Raw genomic sequence first — 17738 nt, forward strand, 5'->3', positions numbered from 1 at the left:
TGTCCCCGCAGACTTGTGCAGAGGACATGTGGTGATTAGTGCTGGAGAGAATACAAGGTGTGCAGCTCACATTGAGAGGGAGAACTGGTGTTTTTGCTGAAATTTGACTGCTTTAATGTAATGTTAAAATTTTGAATCAACTGTGATTGTGAGATGTCTCATCAAAAATGAGCTGATGTGTTTAATATATTAACTTACCTCTAAAGGGGATTGGGTTAACGTCCTGCTGAGGTTGTTAGTGAAGCTTATTTATCAGAAGCATGCAACCAATTAATCGTAATGAGAATAATGTGAAATCATGCAGTCTTAAGAGGAGTTTTGAAGATATTTTGCATGGGGTGCACATTTTAGCCTCTCAGACATCTCTACTGGTCTCCAGTTCCTACATGTACTGTGGTAGCCATTCCTCATAACGGCTAAAAGCCAAGCAGTCATGCCATTTGACGCTTGTGCCTCTTTTCTGCATGTTTTAGTGTCTTGCTGCATGTTTGCCCATGTAGGGTTCAGTCTCTGTGGTGGGGAATGTACCAAGAGCAGGCCAGCAATCTGCCTGTTTTGCTGGGATGCTAAAAGAAAACAGTCACTGCAGTGAACTGGTGCAGTGAGAAACAACCACCAAACTGGTACAGTTGTGAGTAGGCCCTACAGTAAGCCCGTCTCCATCTGCCTTACTTCCAGTCAGCAGAAATAAACTGAATTTTGAAGCAATAAAATGCATTGTTACTTCTTTGAGATGATGCCGTGGTTCCTATTCAATACAGGCCATGACTCTATGACTTTGTTTTTTCGTTCAGTTACCTGGTAATGGAGTTAATGGATGCCAACCTGTGCCAGGTCATTCAGATGGAGCTAGACCATGAACGAATGTCTTATCTACTGTACCAAATGCTCTGTGGTATCAAACATCTTCACTCTGCAGGAATTATCCATAGGGTAAGGAGAATTTGGTTTGAAACTTAAGGCAGCATATGACATCATTATGAAGACATTAGAAGCCACCCAAGTTTCTTGTGTACTGTGGATCAAAGCCATATCTCCCTCTAAAAATGACTATAAGCTTATAAGTCATTGCCTGGCACTTAGCAGAGTGGCTTTATGCTTGTGTTAGGAATGAGATTACCTGTGAATTTAATAAGACAAAAATAAATAAGAACAAACACCAGATATCATCAAAGTGATCTCTGAAATGTATTGGTGTCTTTTCTCCTGAAAATGCCGCTGGCTACATGTACCACATATGACATTCACACACTTGAACTTCATGTTGCAGTGTGGTTCACATATTGTTTGATCAGGAAATGGAGAGGACAGTCAGGGCATATGGAATTGGAATGTTACATGTGCTAAAATGAATGAAAAGACTGCTAAGTCTATGTTAAATGCATCCTCTGATTCTGCTTTTCCCCCTCAAAGTGCTGTGTCTGGTGAGGGTACAGTGCCCAGCTATGGATGCCAGAGGTAGTGAGTGCTTTAGGTGGTTGCCAACAAAAGGAACAGTTCCTGTGACTGACAGCAGGAGACAGTTATGAGCGGATTGAAAATACCCTGCGTTAACTTCTTTATTTAAATGTGCTTTTACTAATTTGGGATTTCCAGCTGAAAAAAACAAATTCAAAAATGTTTCCCTTTTGTTATGAGAAGAAGAGCTGATAAAACTGGTTACAAGGTGGATGTTCAGTCCAGATCACAGCTGTACGTAGGTTTATGAAGCGTAGTCATATGTTTTTTCACTGTCTTTTGCAGGATTTAAAACCGAGTAATATTGTGGTGAAATCTGACTGCACGCTGAAGATTTTGGATTTTGGACTGGCCAGGACTGCAGGCACCAGCTTCATGATGACTCCATATGTGGTGACACGTTACTACAGAGCACCAGAGGTCATCTTGGGCATGGGCTACAAGGAGAATGGTAGGGCTTCCATTACATAGCAAGTGCAGTGTGGTCTGAATTGTAAGGTCTGCCTTCCACAGAATAAGAAAATGTAACAGAAAATGACATCTTGAATTTAAAAGGCAGGTCATTTAGAGCAGTTTCTTGCTGTTGCGTACTGAAGCTACAGAATGGACTTGGGATGCCATGCTGGTGAATTTATCAGTGTGGGATTGCAGAATAATGAGAAACCTGCTCTTAGCTATAGTTGACCTTAACATACGCAATTAGCTCTGTCTGACCAGAATTGTCTTTGGCTCTGTGGCTCTGAAACAGTGTTGGGAACCGCTGGGATTGCTGGACAAGTGGTATGTTCTAAATTGGAGCCTGTGTCTCTGAATGGTTAGAGTGAAGAAGGGGTACAACCTGAAATAGGGAATCCTAGCCCTTCCAGAATTCCTCCAAATGCAGAGCTAGATCTGTATTTCAGGAATGGTTTCTATCTTGCTGATAGGTTTAACTGAAGTCCTAGGTTTTGCTGGCAGGTTTCATGTGGCCAAGAGCTAGGTATGAATTTTGCAACTTGAGTCTTTTCTTTAATGGAAAGTAGAGTTGGAGAGAAGAGGAAAAAGCTTGAAGCTAAAAAAAGAGTACATCTAATTTGTATGTAATCTCTCTAGATGTAAATAGGATTTTGCTCTGAACAGCCTATGGGGGATCTGGATACCTCTAGGTCCCTAGAAAGACTGTGAAAAACAGGTAGGGGGTGTGTACTATAGAGAAGAAGGTGAGGAAGAACTGACATTTTGCAGGGGATGAAAGAAAGATTTATAAGTGGTTCTCATTTTGTAGTTAAACTGAGAATTGCAACTGAGCGTGAAGTAGACTAGGCAGGAAAGGAGGGGATACAACCTATAGTGGAGAAAAATCTGCTGTCAAAAGCTACCACTGGTCTGTTTGACAAGCAGAATTTTCCATGACAAATACAACAAATGTCAAAACCAGGTATTTGTTAAAATCTCCAACTTAATTTACATTGGAGAGGCTAGCTAATCTGTTGGAGAACTTTTGCTAACAGCCAAACACACCCCGTAGAGGACAGTGAAACTGATTTTGAGAGCTGATTCTGTGACTTAAGCAAGAATAAAGGCATGTTCTTCCAAAATTGGGAAGTGTCTGCATTAATTACTTGTAATCCTTGTAAATTTACAGTACATGTTTTAATATGAAAGTCTAAAATGTGGAGAATCATTAAACAGAGTCTGAGTGTACAGAATTATTTCTGAAAAAGGAATAAACCTCCTCAAAGTATTTTGACATTGATGGTAAGTATCATTAGAAATTTGGACTAGGCTCAGCATGCTTTAGATAGCTCCTTAGTCAATATCCGGAGTTCCTTCTATTGTGAAGTGAATTATTTTGTGTTTATTTGTTTTTTCTCTCCAGATATTTAGTAGATGATTACTATTGTTGTTGTTATTGTCCCTGAAAGGACAGAGAAAGCACTCGCTTTTCACATTATTAAAATTGCACCAAGAAAAAGTTAGACACGCTTTTGTGATGAAGTACACAGCTGGGAAGGTACTGAGAATGTTTGCCACATCCAAAGGTCCTGATCAAATGCCCATTGAAGTTAACAGAGAGACCTCCTTTGACTTCCCTGGGCAATGAATCTGGTTCAAGATGAATGATCTTGTCTTGTGCAAAGTGAAAATGAAATAAACAGATAAAATAAAATATTTGAAAATATTTCTTCCCAAGGAAGTCAACAGAAAGGGCTGTACTTTGCTTCCCTGCTCTGGCCTAATGCTGCCACATTACTGAAAGTTCCCAGTTTTTATTTCTTTTTTCCCTGTGTACACTGCCTGTATAAGGACTGGTCACTGCTTTCATTTTCTTTCTGCACTTGGTTGGCTAAAGATGCATAATTATCACCAGTTTGCTGCATTTCTGTGGAAGGTCCTAAAACTGTCACTATGAAGAAAATTCTGCCACTGCCTCAGGCATGCTCTTGCTGTCCCATGCCCCTGGTATCTCTACCCTCCTTTTCCCAAATGAGACATTTCACCTTTATTATGTTTTACCAATAAATTAGTTGTTTGGTTGGTTGGTTTGGTTTGGATGGCTTTTGAAGGATAAAAAGGGGGAAGAAAAAGAGGAGAAACTGATTGTGTAGATGAAACATGACCACAAAATGAAGATTCAAAGCTGAGAAACAGCATAGTCTTTTAAAGCATTTGGAAGCCGTTATTTCCCTTTCACGTTGGATACAGATCTTTCAGTTCTGTGCATACTGTGTCATTACCTATCTAGCCATTTTTCTTGTAAGACCTGAAGGGAAAAAAACCAAACCCCACCCAAGTCAAGCAGATAATATAACTATGCATATTGCATCTAAAAGCTGAAGGCGGCATCAGGAAGATAAGATTTAAGTATCTTAGTCTTGTTGGTACTTGTTCTGCGAAGCATTTATTTGGTTTAGTGTTTGAGCACCTACACAGAAAAAGTAAAGTCCGCACAGGTCACCCTCTCCAGTGCTTTCCAGTTAGTGTGTAGGTCCAGAGAGACACATATAGATAGGTATCTATAGATAGGACATAGGTACAGGTCCTGAAGCAGGAGTTTTAAATAACCCTTAAGGGTGGTATTTGTCCATACAGCCTTTACTCATGTGAGCAGTTCTGTTTGGAACTTCTTGTGTATGGCTGCAAAGACTCAGACCTGCAGGACAGAGCCCAGAAATTGCCTGGCTGCAAGTAGGAGTTATTCCAGATGATCATTGCCTGGATTGTTTGGTTTTACTTTAATTTAAAAAATAAGCAAGTTGTTTTTTCACCATAAATGCAGTGTAAACCATGGGTCTGTGCAGCTGTTACTTGATGTTTACTTGCTAGCTGTGGGCCTTCTCCCAGAAATGCTGATTTTAAACTTTTTCCACTGTTGTTACTCACTATTGTTGAGTTGACTGACACAGCTTTTACTTATTTACTTATTTATGTTAGCTTTTGTTGAAACATGAAAAAAAAACCAAAAACACAAAACAAACTGTACTGTTCTGATCAACCTACTCTTTTTCCCCTCCTTTAGGAGTGAAATGTCGTAGTTAACTTTGCTTTTTTTCCTCCTTCTTTACTTCCCTGTCTCTGCTGTTCTAGTGGATATATGGTCTGTGGGATGCATTATGGGAGAAATGGTTCGCCACAAAATCCTCTTTCCAGGAAGGGACTGTATCCTTGTGCCATTTGCTGCAGCTTCACCTATTATTTGTTCCTCCCCTCCACCCCATTCCTTTTACCATATAATGACTGTACCAGGGCTGTAAAGATAGAAGCAAAAAGTTGAATCACAGAGGTATGAGTAAATGAAAATAGTGCACTACTGATATGAACAAAATTGAAAATGAAAAACGGATGCACAGAAATATTTCAGTCAGACAAGTTACGTGATTTTAAAACCTGTAATCACTTCATTTTATGTAGTCTTCATGTCAGACTAATAAGCGATATAGAAAACAAACATTATGATTGCAAATTGAATAGCTTTTCTTATTATTCTTCAAAGGAAAAAAAAAAGCCAAATAATCCTAACTTGGCCAATCTGGTTCTTGCAAATCTGTTTTCTGCTTTTATGTTTTGGAAACAGTGACTTCATAACGTTTGTGGTGACATCATAATCTTTCGCTTGCTAATGCATCATGGATTTGGATTTGTCTCAATGCTGTATGGGCTCAGGGTCAAGCCAATACAGCTTCTTTTTTTTTTTATTTAAAACAAAATGAAGAATTTGATTCATCTCGTTTAAGGCAGCCATTTATTTGGTGTGGTTTCCAAATTGTCCTGAAATCAGATCCCCTTGATTTTAAAATGGACTTTTCTTTACTTGCATGAGATCTGTGTCATTAATTAAACTGTATTTCCCTCCCATCTTGTTCTTCCCATCTTGGGTGATATTATTTTTACCACTTTCAAGGTGGTGAAAGCAATATTAGAAAATGAAAACAAAAGAGGGGGTGTCTACTTAGTCTTCAGTCTATCACAGGCTAAACCAGAAGACCCACCTACTCATGATGGCTGAGAAGCAGGGTGTATTTCACCCATCAGAATAAAATGCAGCAACATAACATTTCCCACCTTCAGAATCTAAAAGGCAGGTTGGCAGAAAGACAACTGCCAGTTGGTGTGGAGAAGACCCAGCTTTTATAGATATGTAGTCATGGAAGTAACTTTTCTCTTTTCCTTGTCCTCAAGTGATTCCTGTAGCATTCGTCAGAGTTAGGTCTTGCCTATCCCATTTTTCACAGCTCTGTGGACTTCCCATGAAAATGGAGCTCTGCCCTGTAGCCAGCTGAAGATGCACTGATATTTTACCAACAGGTAGATGGGGAAACCACAAGTACCTCCTGTTTGCTGAGGAGGAAGCAGCAACATTGTGCTGCCTTCCAGTTTTACAGGAACAGAGATTGGAAACATATTAGATGCAAAACCCAACAATGAAATAAGAATAGTATATTTTATTATTAGTGGAACAAGAATGCTGGTTTTTATTACCAGTGGAATAAGAATTGCATGGTTTATTATTAGTAGTAGATGGCTTTGAGATGTCAGTGCGGAGGTGCTGAGCTTTTCCTGCAACACATTGAGCAGGCTGCAAATCCACCTTCTGCACCTGTGTGTACAGAGCCGCTCCCACCGCTCATGAGACATGTAATTCAGTGATAACACCACCTCAGAAACACCATCATAACTCTTCCTCCAAATATCCTGCTCTTTTTTTTTTTAAATATTTTTAATGTACAAAGGAAAACTAAACTACCTTCAGCTGTAAACACTGAGCATAGTTGCATTTAATCTATTTGGAGAGAAGTCAAAGGTTTTAGTTGAATACAGAAAAAAAAGCTATTTCACTGTAAAGTCATAGCACCATGAATAATGGGTTTGCTCTGCTTGTTTAACAACAAATGATATTTAAGAGTCATGCTCTTCTGCCCGTTTCCAGGGGGAAAAGACAAAAAAAAAAAAAAAAAAAGAAAAAAGAAAAAATACAAGAAAAAATAAAAAAGCAGCGCTATATGATTTGAACAACGTAGGTTTTTTTAAAAAAAAAAATCATTCAAACTTACTTTGTTCTTGTCTGGCTGTGACAAAATTCTTTTGCAGCAGTGTCTTATTCAGAGAGAGCAGCAGAGTATTTTTAAAATACCTTTTAACATTTCTGTGTCAGTTAAAAAGAACAGCTGAAGACAACATTGTGTAAATTGTGGTATAGTCCTACTTCTTAAATCATTGGAAATCCCATACCCTGAAACACAGTGTGTGGGGGCCAAGTTACAACTGCTACCACATTTTAGTGGTGGGTTTCTTCAGGTGATTTGGAAGTTATTTAAAAAAACAAATCTGAACATTCATTTCCAAGTCAGTACTCTTTGTTAACCAGTTTGACCCAGTGAATAAGAGTTCTTGGTGTTAGAAAGACTGGTTTGTGTATGGGTCCGTACGATTTTCCGTCCCTTTGTAGTGGTTGATAGGCAGATGTAGTTTGTCTTCTAGATCCAGGAAGGGCTGGTGAAGTATTTATGCAGCTGCAGGTGAATTTCACAGAATGACATTACATTAAAGCTTCCCTTGGGATACTTAAGGCCCTCCAGCAGTGGGTTTTCTAGTTGAAAGAGGCAAGTCTGTTTAGAAACTAAAAATTTCCCTTCTTTTTAATTATTCAGAAGAATGTCTACTGTGTGTACTTGCTATCAACATAAGGAACTTACTCATTTCTATCCTGGAGTAGGAACATTCATGTATGGCACAGTATATATCTAAGAAAAATTTCACAGCTGCTGCCAAGTTCTAAGGAAATAAAAACTTGAGAAAGTTAAACTTAGCTAAATCATTGTACTGAGTTGCTGCTGACTTTAAATGCAATTTCATTTTTGAAGTCTTCATGGAAATTAAAACATGGAGAAGATTAATTTCAGATCATCCCAGCTGCCTAAATAAGGTTGTCTCTCTAAGTTACTGGAGGAAGACTCCAAAATCTGTGTAGACTACAGGTACTAGTACATGATAATTGTCCCAGAGAGTATACATTTAAGTTATGCATTTTTCAAAAGAATGTGTTTTTTTCTCAATTTTATTGAACTGCTCTCTGAACACATTTGGTTAACTGCTGATTTCATTAGCAAAAAGCCGAACAGTACCTGAGAACGATTGCTCTGAATATTGCTGCAGTGTTGCATCTGACTGACCTAGTAGGACACTTGAGATGCAGCAGGGCTGGTCCATCCAAGTGCTGTCGTTTTTCCGGGACACAGCTGGTTTTGAGAAAAACAAAACCACCCTCCACCCTCCTGGAGTGTACTGGATAGAAACTGCAGCACAGATACCTTTGTTCCTTGTTGCTCACCTCAGGCAGACATTTCAGCAGACCATCAGGGAGACTTCTTTGTCAGAAGTCAGATAGTCATGAGAAAAAAAATCCCTTTTCAATCACGTTCCAGGTAGATTTACAGACCAATGGCAAGTTCTAACTGTTTGTAGTCCATTTCTGAGCTTCTCACTCAGCATTTCCTTGATGCTTACTCCACCCTTGTCTCAGTTAAATCAGGAAAAGCATAAACAGCAAAAACTGCCAAATTCTTGGATACCATTGGAAATATTTCAGAAAAACTCCAGGATTTTCCCCAAAGCTCTGTTCGGTTCTAGCTAATAATGTCTTCAAAATCTCATAAGATTTCAATTTAAGGATTGGAAATGTGTGTGTTTTTCAAGAGAAGGGAAAACTTAAGGAAAAGCTTAAAATGGCCTGAAGGTTTCCAAGTGAGAAAGATCAATTAAGATCTGAGCTACTCAGGTCACAGTGATATCCCACAGGCACATATGACTTAGTAGAGAAATAAGGCAATTTAAGAGCATTTATTTTTAGTAGTGGGGAAGCATGTAAAGGATGGTAGTCTAGCAAAATCACATACAAATCCTTCAAAAGATTGAAGGGGAGATAGTGATTCGGCCATAGAAATATATCGTGATAACAGCAAAGCATCTTAAGTTTGGCTAGGCCTGGATTACAGAGGTGAATATGGAAAATTGAAGTATTCTATTGCAAATATTATAGCTTAGCTAATGGTTTAGACTCTAAAGCAGTAAAAAGACAAAATACCATTAAGATAGCAAGAGAGGGGAAAAAAAATTCTGTGTGGCTATGAACATCCAAAATAGGTCATGAAGAGAAGTCAGTATTAACAGGTGAAGTTAATGTTCTCTGAACAGTTTAGACTTTGTTTGCTACCTGAATACTGTGGCCAGATATTAAAAAATTCCTTTGTCTGCCAGCTGTCTTTGAGAATGGTGGGATTAAGAGATGCTCTCTGACATAGGGAATATTGTATTTTACTCTCCCAGAAATTTATATGAAAAAACCCAACATGCTTGCCGTAGGGGAAAAAAGTTTGAATCAGGAAATTATTTTTGGAAAAGATGTTGCCTTCCACAACTCAATAGCAGAATTTGTCTTTGCATTTGAAATATAATCTGCAGTTATTAGTGAGTATAATCCTAGTGTTCTGGGTGCATCTTGGGGGGTTTCTTAAACTTTGGTACAATGAAACATCTGCAGTCAGTTGTTTTCTGTCTGTCCAGGCTGGTTCAGCTGGTGGGCGTTAGCCTGCTGCTTGTCTGTCAGTGACGACTTCGGCTAAGTTTGAACTTTGTTCAGCTGGATGATTCCTCCCCAGCTATATGGTGTTTGGTGTTAGACTCAAGATTTTTCTGAGAATATAGCAAGAGTTTGCCTTTTTTTCTCCCCCCCCCCCCCGCCCCTTCCTTTCTCTGCCATTAATCAGCTTTTGCTTAGTGGCAAATGTACTAATTTGAGCTGAGTTTCACTGGTATAGTGGAACAGAGAATTTAGAGCTTGTAGACAAAACAGATACTACTGAAGCATCTCTTGTCAAGAGCGGATAGGTATTTGGTCAGGATCAAAGTAGAGGACTGGAACACACTCAAAATCACATATAATTTGTCAAATTTATTAAATGGTATGCTAATCTGTTTGTATTGTAGCAAGAGAGGTTACTTGTTGGATTCCTGCTAGAAAAGGTAAAATGAGTGTACTTGAATACTCTTTGAGACCTGAGATACTTCCAAGTCAAAATTGAAATTAAGCTGAAAAGAGGGTCTGAAGCTAGCGACTGCAAGATCTGCAAACCACATTTTAATTGTTACTGTCTGTTAGATGTAATGTAGTGTGTTTCACATTTCTTGGCCAGATTCTCCGTAGGTCTCTCTTACTGCAATGATTTTTTTATATTCAAAAGAAAATGGGGGACAGGAAAGGGCATGAGTCATTCCTCGTGCCTCCACCAATTCCTGAACCTGCATCTCAAGATTCCCATGGCCTTGTCTTACACATGCCTCTCTTAAAATCCTGTGACATCCCTTCTAATCCATCTGCAAGCTCTGCTGTTCCAAAAGAGACAGTGGAGCATGCGCTCCCAAGGAAAAACAATAGCTTTTCAGTGCTTGTTTGGCACTGTGACCAAGAGCCAAACTGAGGAAGAACGCAGATCTGGATGAGATTCTTTGCTCCTAATGCATTTTTCCAGGTGGACCAGGGTCTGGCACCTGCCTGTCTACTGCAGATCAATTCTATCTATGATCAATAAAAGTGAGCATCTGCTAGTCCGAATCCCAGAGAGCAATGGCTCTTGATTAAGATTTTTGTCCGTCAGCCAGTTGCCTTGCTCATCTGTGTCATAAGAAGGTACAATGCATATCAGTTTAGAATTCACAGAAAGTTTTGGAGTTGTTTTTTTTTTTTAATATAATACTAATATTCAGACATTCCAGAACCCTATTACCATGAAATGAGAAATATTAATTAATGTTTTAATAACATCATGTGGAATGTGGTGTTTCGAATTAGAAAGAAAAAAAGCTTTCTCAGGAAATCTTAATGGATTGAGGTGACACTGTGCTGAGCACTTGTTAAAACATGTTGAAATCCATGCATGTAATAAATACAAACATGAAGGGAATGTTTTTGGTATCTCAGCAAGGTCCTGAGGAGACTGGTATGTCATATAACTGGGAGCTTGCCGTGGTTTAGACAGAATTGAGGAAGGGAAGGATTTGATGGGTTTTGGGGTTTTTAAAATTTTTTGAAGTATTTGAGCTGTCTTCACAGTTGCCATTAGGAGCATTTTGCATCACAAACTTGTCTTGGCATTGGCAGCCTGAAACTTCTACCTGTGCTCTCTGGAGCTTGTGGGGAAAAGAAAAAAAAAAAAGAAGCAGCTTCATCTGTGTATTACCAAGAATTACCAAGTATTTTTACAAAGCATGTCCCTTTTTTATTGCACAGAAATAACAGGAAAAACCTGTACAAACAAGATAGAGTGTCCAGTACAGAGTGCTGTATTTTCCTTCCTGGCAATTCAAGTAAGGGCCCTAGAAATGGTTCTTCAGAGCAAACCTCGGTGCAGATCTGCAGGAGCACTCAGCAACAGAGCTGGAGGTAGCAGGAGAAGCCACCGAGCAAGGTGTCTGTCCACTTGATGGGGATTTGGAGAGAGAAGTTTTCTGTGTTGTGACAGACGTGCTCAGTCACCTTGAAGTTTTTCTGGAGTTCACATATCACTCATTGGGGAATAGCATTGTGTGCTAAATATTTTAGCCTACAGTTAGACAAATAAAATCAGGTATCGCGATTTGATTCCTAAATATGTCTGTCATAGTCTTCTCAAGTCAGTTTTGAGGACACGATCATCTCTTTTCAGCTTGCAGAGGGGTGATTTCTGCAGCGCTAAAATAGGAGCTGTTGCAAGTGTGAACATGTGGCATTCTCACTGACGCTCCGGGCAGAGAGAGAGGGTGAAGGAAGTGTGAACTAGCCTATGAGATTGGGAAAGATGGCAAAGCTCATGATTTTCAATGAGTGCAAACTGAACCTGACTGTGTGAAGGTCTGAAGAGCCACCTCACGAGGACTTCTAGCCATGGAAGTTGCAGATTTTCTTTCTGTGCTACCTGTTATCATGTTTTGTCAGGTCCCAGAGAACCTGCAGTTTGGCAGGAGGAGAATGCAGGGCCATTATGGAGGAATGAGGAAGGAAACATGAACATCTGCGTTTCAGAGCAGCTCTGTGCAGTAATCTCATTTGTAGAGATTTTGAACAAATCAAAAATTACCGACTCTAAATAATCAAGGGCACAGTAGTCTAATGGAGACGGTGCTTCTCATCAAGTGCCACCAAATCTCAGCAGTTTCACTTCAGAGAGTCATGAAAAGTTATGGGTTTCATTCATGAACACTCAGTTTCATGTGATCCTAAATCATCAAGGCAAACAACTGCTAAACTGAGTTTTACATAGAGTCAATGCAGAGGTCTCTGTGACTCTAAGTTAGCCCGCATTTGACTGAAGCTTAGGAGTGTTTAATGTGTTGGTGGAGCATTGCTGATCTTTGCGAATATCTAGCATTTGGAAAAAAACTTGAACCAAATGTGAATTTTTCAGTGCTTTGGAGTTGAGTGCAGGTGTTCTGAGATGGTCGTTTGTTTGCTATTTCTGATGCTTGTGAGACTGCAATTACTCAGACTACATCTGGATTTATGTTGGACTAAATGAAACTAAGGATTAAGGCTTAGGTCTCTGTACTGCAGTCCCCTGTGGAGCTTGGCACAAGCCTCAGTGCCTTAACTGGGGCTTCTGACAGCTGCTGTATATGCTTGAAACTCCTACCCTCCAACTAACTACTTTTCTTAAACACACAGTGGAACTCTGGGTTCTAATTTGATTTATTCCTAATTGTCCTGGGAGAAGAAAAAGAGGAAGCAGTCAAAAAGGCACAGGTTTTTTTCTCTTTGGATGTTGGTTATTTTTAGGTGTTCATGTTTGCTTCTTCTGATTTGTAAATTTTCAAAGAGTTTCCTTCTCAAAGCCTCAGGAGTAGAGAACAATCATCCCTGCGTTACAGGGTTTGAAGTTTAGTAAGTCACTAGTTCAACTTCTGTGTGTGTGCTCTTGAGCACAGCACAGAGCTGTACTGTCAGAAGGCAGCCTCTGAAAATAAAAAGGGATTAACACATGAACAAACAACTGCTTGCTCTATCTTTTCCTGTTATCTTGCATGCCATTTAGCTTGTGATGAAAGCAGCAATAATTTGCATCTCTGGGTTTGCTTATTGCTTCCAAACAAGTAGCCATTTATTTATTTGTTTATTGTTTTATTTATTGTGTAGTCATGAAACTTTTCATATGCTAAACAAGGCAACAGGGGACCTTAGACTCGGGCATGTAAAGATTTCCACGGATAGGACATCTGCCTTCAAAGTCAAATCCACTTCAAACTGTTGCTCAGTATGAAATTATGAGAGTAAATTTAACCAAGCAGCATGATGCTTTCATTATTTTTCCCCCACAGTTTCTGGCCCTGAGAGGCCAGTCTGTCCCTTTTCTTGCTTCCGTGCCCTATGGCTTGTCATAGAGCAAGGACAGCAGAGGTAATGTGGTTTCATGGTATTTGTATGGGGGAAAATGCCACCTTAATCCTGTAGTGGATAGAAGGAACCTGACTTTCATCTTGTGTTCCAGTGTAAATTGTGGTTAACTTTGACCCAGCTGAATTGCTCTTTCCTGTACAACGTAAACAGTCCCCCAGTTTACTCTGAATTTCAATGCAGAAGGTACACAGCTTAGTGCTTTTGCGACTCAACTGTCCTATGGAGAAATCACCATTTCCTATCATGGTGAATGGAAATCTTATGAGATTCTCTAGACCCCTATTATGGATGGGGGGCTTCACTGAGGTTCAATGGAAATGAGCAGGGGGCTCTAAAGCAAGCATTATTGGGGTCAAATGAGCTCAACAAATGCTATTCATAGCCCTGAACAAGAGGTGGATATGGCTTCATAAGGACCCACATTTCTTTTGTGGCTTCTGGCAGTTCAGCTTGTGAAAATATGCATGGATCTCTGGGAGCTGAAGGGATAAAGGAAAAGCAATTTGCATATCCTCATTGAATACAGGGACCAGCGTTCATTTACAGTACAAAGCAGTATAAACCTAGGTAATGAATGCAAATGAAAACTTTAAAAAGATAAAATTAATTGGTAAATTTTAATTACAAAGTTGTATCATGATACAGTAGCCAACTGTGGGTTTCACGGTTTTCTCTGTTTAATAGCGTTGTCTTTCATCCACGCTGGGGTAAAGAAAACTGTTGGAGTCGTTTTTTCTCAGACCTGCTATGCTGTTGTGAAACTTGTGCACTCAAGCAGAGAAGCACCTGCAGAGAGCGAAAGGCAGGGCTGTGCCTGTGGTGTGGGCTGCAGCCTCTGTGTTATGGCATGATCAGATAAGTCTTCTCATTTATTTGTTGTTCTGTTCCTGTTTTCTTGTTTACCTTCATTTCATTTTTGTTTTCAGTTGACATGTGGTCAGTAGGGTGCATCATGGGAGAAATGATTAAAGGTGCTGTGTTGTTTCCTGGCACTGATCGTATCCTTCCTAGCAGCCACTTTGGCCTCAGCAGGTACTTCCAACCCTTTTCCCTCCAGCCCCTTCCCACCAGACTAGTGCTGACATACATTTGTACTGTACCTAAAGAGCTGGCTTAAATCCCACTGCAAAATCCTTGCAAGCCAAAATGTCAATAAACCATTAGTGCCTCTCAGTAAAAACCTGTTGGCTTAAAAAAGGTGGAAACTGCAGCAACTGTAGTGTGAAGAGATGGAAAACAACATCCTGCGTGGTGCATTGGAATTGCTTTGTGCAGCCAGTGACCACTTGGTTTAAGTTTCGTTGTTATACATGTCTCTCTATTAATTGGTGGGAGTGTGGGGTGTTTCATAAACGACAGAGTTTTTAAGTTCAGGTTGTAGCATGGTAGGCAGAAGTCACTGTTTACCTTAGGATGGCATGTGAGGAGTTCTGTGTTTTAGGAAGAATGTACGATTATTTTTTGAAATGCTTATTTCTTCGCTTGTTTGCTCTGCAAGTGGTATTGAAATAGGAAAGTAGGAAATGGCTTCAGTTCAGGGATGACTTCTGCTTCCCAAGAATAAAATTGTCACTTAGTTTTGTAGCAGCTTGACTCAGAAAGCTGGGAATTTCCTTGGAAACTGTTGTTATAAACTTCAGTTTGTCTTTTTTTTTTTTTTTTTTTAAAGTACATGTAGCTATTATGTGAAAGCACAATCTATTTTAGACATCAACAGGAAGTGATTTAGAGGTAAATGCATTAAATCAGTGGACATGTGGTCCAAGCAGACATTTTCCTTAGAGACCAATTTGTACTTTTTTGTTAGAGACAATTTTGTATTCAGGACTGAGGCAACCATATTTTTTATTTTATTTGATGTTTTATTAAAGCTTTGATATATACTCTATTATTTATCAGATTGTGAAAGTTGCTCATTCTTGTGCACAACAGCAACTAAGCTCCATGAGCGCTTGGTCTAACTCCAGCGATGTCTGGTCCAGAGGATTGCACAAATGAGTAATAGAGGTGACCTGTGTACAAGTTTTCCTTCTAATTTAAACCCTGTACTTAGATGACATAGGAGTTTCCAGGCATTATTCATTGTATGGAACTTTATCTGAACATATGTGCATGTCCACTTAGGGGTGTGTGTACATATTTGTTCCGTGCAGCACTTTCTTTTGCCTCATTCACACTTCAAAGGGTTCAATATTTATATATGGAGAGCATGAAATAAATCAAAGTAGATCATGGTTGCATTAATATTTTCACAGCCTTGTCTAGTAAGATTTTTATTTGTGTTTTGTCCAGAATGTTGGATATGATCTATATGCATGCTGAAACGAATGCTGAAAGTCTCATGAGTTTTTGTGTGAACTTGAGCACGTTTCATCTGCATGTGTGAAAGTAAATCCCTTCTATGTGCTAATGTAACTCATTAGCACATATATGTGCTCCGTGAAGTTTTGGCCCAGGCAGTGCTTGTGTTTTCTGCAAATGTGAAGTGAGAAATTTAAGTGTGGGGGTTCACATAGTTCAGTGTTGTAGGCTGAAGTGTTTTGATGTTAATAGACTTCCATTTTGTAAGATACCGTTTAAAGAAATCCCCAGATAAGTACAAAAAGAGTTGAATATATCCTATATAGCGCTGGTTTCTTTGACACAGCTGCATACTTGTTAAAAAGAAATCATGCCAAGCCTCTATAATTAAACCATTATGTGCTGCTTTTTGTCACAATAACCCCACAGAAATTGGCATTACCAGCTGCTGATTTGTTCAGCATCGTTCTGTAATTGAGTTCACATTCTTCATTTGTATTTATAATGTGTTGCAAAATTTCCACTAAATTTTATGTGCTGCTCTGCTTTGCTTTTCTTCTGTTGCTCCATAAGTGTCTGTTCAGTGAACAGAGAGCAATGTCATTGCTTCGTCCTCCTCAATGCCACCTCTGCTCCAAGTCCATTCCCCCACGGTTCCTGTGCTGCTGAGCAGTCGTGCTTCTCATTCCTGTGCCCGGCTGTGCAGCCAAAAACTGCTCAGAAAGTCACATGGGCAGCGCCAGGGTGCTGAGATTGACAACCTCATGCCACCTCCTTCCTTAAATCCAAGTAGAACGTGCTTAGCATTTCTATAAAAAATATTATTTCATCATATGTGTGATGGGGTTGGATACCATACTTTAGTATGTATTCAAGTATAGAAAGAGCAAGAGTAATTAGAAATCTGTTTCCTAAATGAAGTATAAAGAGTGTAAAATTAGTTAAGACTGGTGGTGTACCAGAATTTATCAGCAATTTCTTATCTTCACAGGCAGTGCTTCATTTCACAACCACACTGTGATTTGAAGAGCGTTTAGTACTAAATTGTGTCCATTTTTATGCATAAAGAACTGTGAAAACCAGTTTTGAAGCAGAAAGATTGAATATTCATGAGAAATGCGTTGTCATATATATGACTGCAAAATTAACTATTTGCCATTTTCTATCAGTTAAGGAGTATAGATCGTTTACTATTGTTTCTGTTTCCAGGACTAAATGGTCTGTTGAGCTAACTGAAACAACTTCTGTAGCAAAGCACAGCCATCTTACACAGCTGTGGAAAATTCACAAGCCGAAAAATAGGAAATGCCTTTGGGTGAGAGCGGAGTGTGTAGCTGGGCTGCAGCTCTGCTTCACTCCTGTGATCCACTGGAATTCAAGGAAACGGCTTGAGTGGAGCTGAGAACAGAATCCAGCTCTGTTCTCTTTTTAAACTCCAATTGCAAGTAAATGCTTTGTAGTATCCAAAGTCCCTTGGGTCTTTACTGATCCTTGAAATTTTAATATTTCTCTCCCATTTTTGATGTATGCACACGATGCAGTTAATTGTGAACTAAAGCTTTTTTTTTTTTTTTGAATGTTATATGAAGCTACAAGGTTGGCAGCAGTAGTTCTGCTTACAGAGAAACTCTTATCATGCAGCCTGGATACACTTGTGCCTGAAGCAAGGAGAAAATGGCAACGTGGTTTGTTGTGTTGTCTCAGGATCAATTTGGGAAGCTGACTAGACCTGTGAGTTGACTCTTGTTCCATGGCTTCTCAAAATTTTGAGGGAGACTGTTACTCTCACCACTGCATAAGTGATCTGAAGGAGTTAAGAAGATCTTAGTCCTCTGAGATGTGAAAGTAGTAGTTATACATGGATTTATAATTTTTTTTTCAAACTGCTGAATGCATTTTAGGCAGACAAAGAAGAATGTGCCCTTAAATTCTGTAGCTGGGAACGCTTAGAGGATGGCAAATATATCAGGTTAGCGTGCTGTCAGCTTCTCTTAGTATAAATGACAGATGGCCAAACAAGCTATCGTGTATAGAGCCTTATTCTACAGCTTCAATCACATTATGCGTGTTATACACA

General features: G+C 39.4%; 1 protein-coding gene across 8 annotated transcripts in view; it reads left to right on the forward strand.

Moving 5' to 3' along the window:
- Positions 1–17738, forward strand: part of MAPK10 (mitogen-activated protein kinase 10) — a 161352-nt gene that overhangs the window by 108447 nt on the left and 35167 nt on the right. For 7 of the 8 annotated variants that reach the window (XM_071807958.1, XM_071807959.1, XM_065836858.2 and 4 more), the window contains 3 exons: positions 795–933; positions 1744–1909; positions 5026–5097. In XM_071807958.1, the coding sequence (XP_071664059.1) occupies positions 795–933; positions 1744–1909; positions 5026–5097 (377 nt within the window). Of the gene's footprint in view, positions 1–794; positions 934–1743; positions 1910–5025; positions 5098–14286; positions 14359–17738 lie in introns of all 8 variants that reach the window. The other variant, XM_071807961.1, reaches the window with a different exon arrangement.

The sequence above is a fragment of the Patagioenas fasciata genome, chromosome 4 (assembly GCF_037038585.1).
Source record: "Patagioenas fasciata isolate bPatFas1 chromosome 4, bPatFas1.hap1, whole genome shotgun sequence".
In the NCBI taxonomy this organism is placed as follows: Eukaryota; Metazoa; Chordata; class Aves; order Columbiformes; family Columbidae; genus Patagioenas; species Patagioenas fasciata.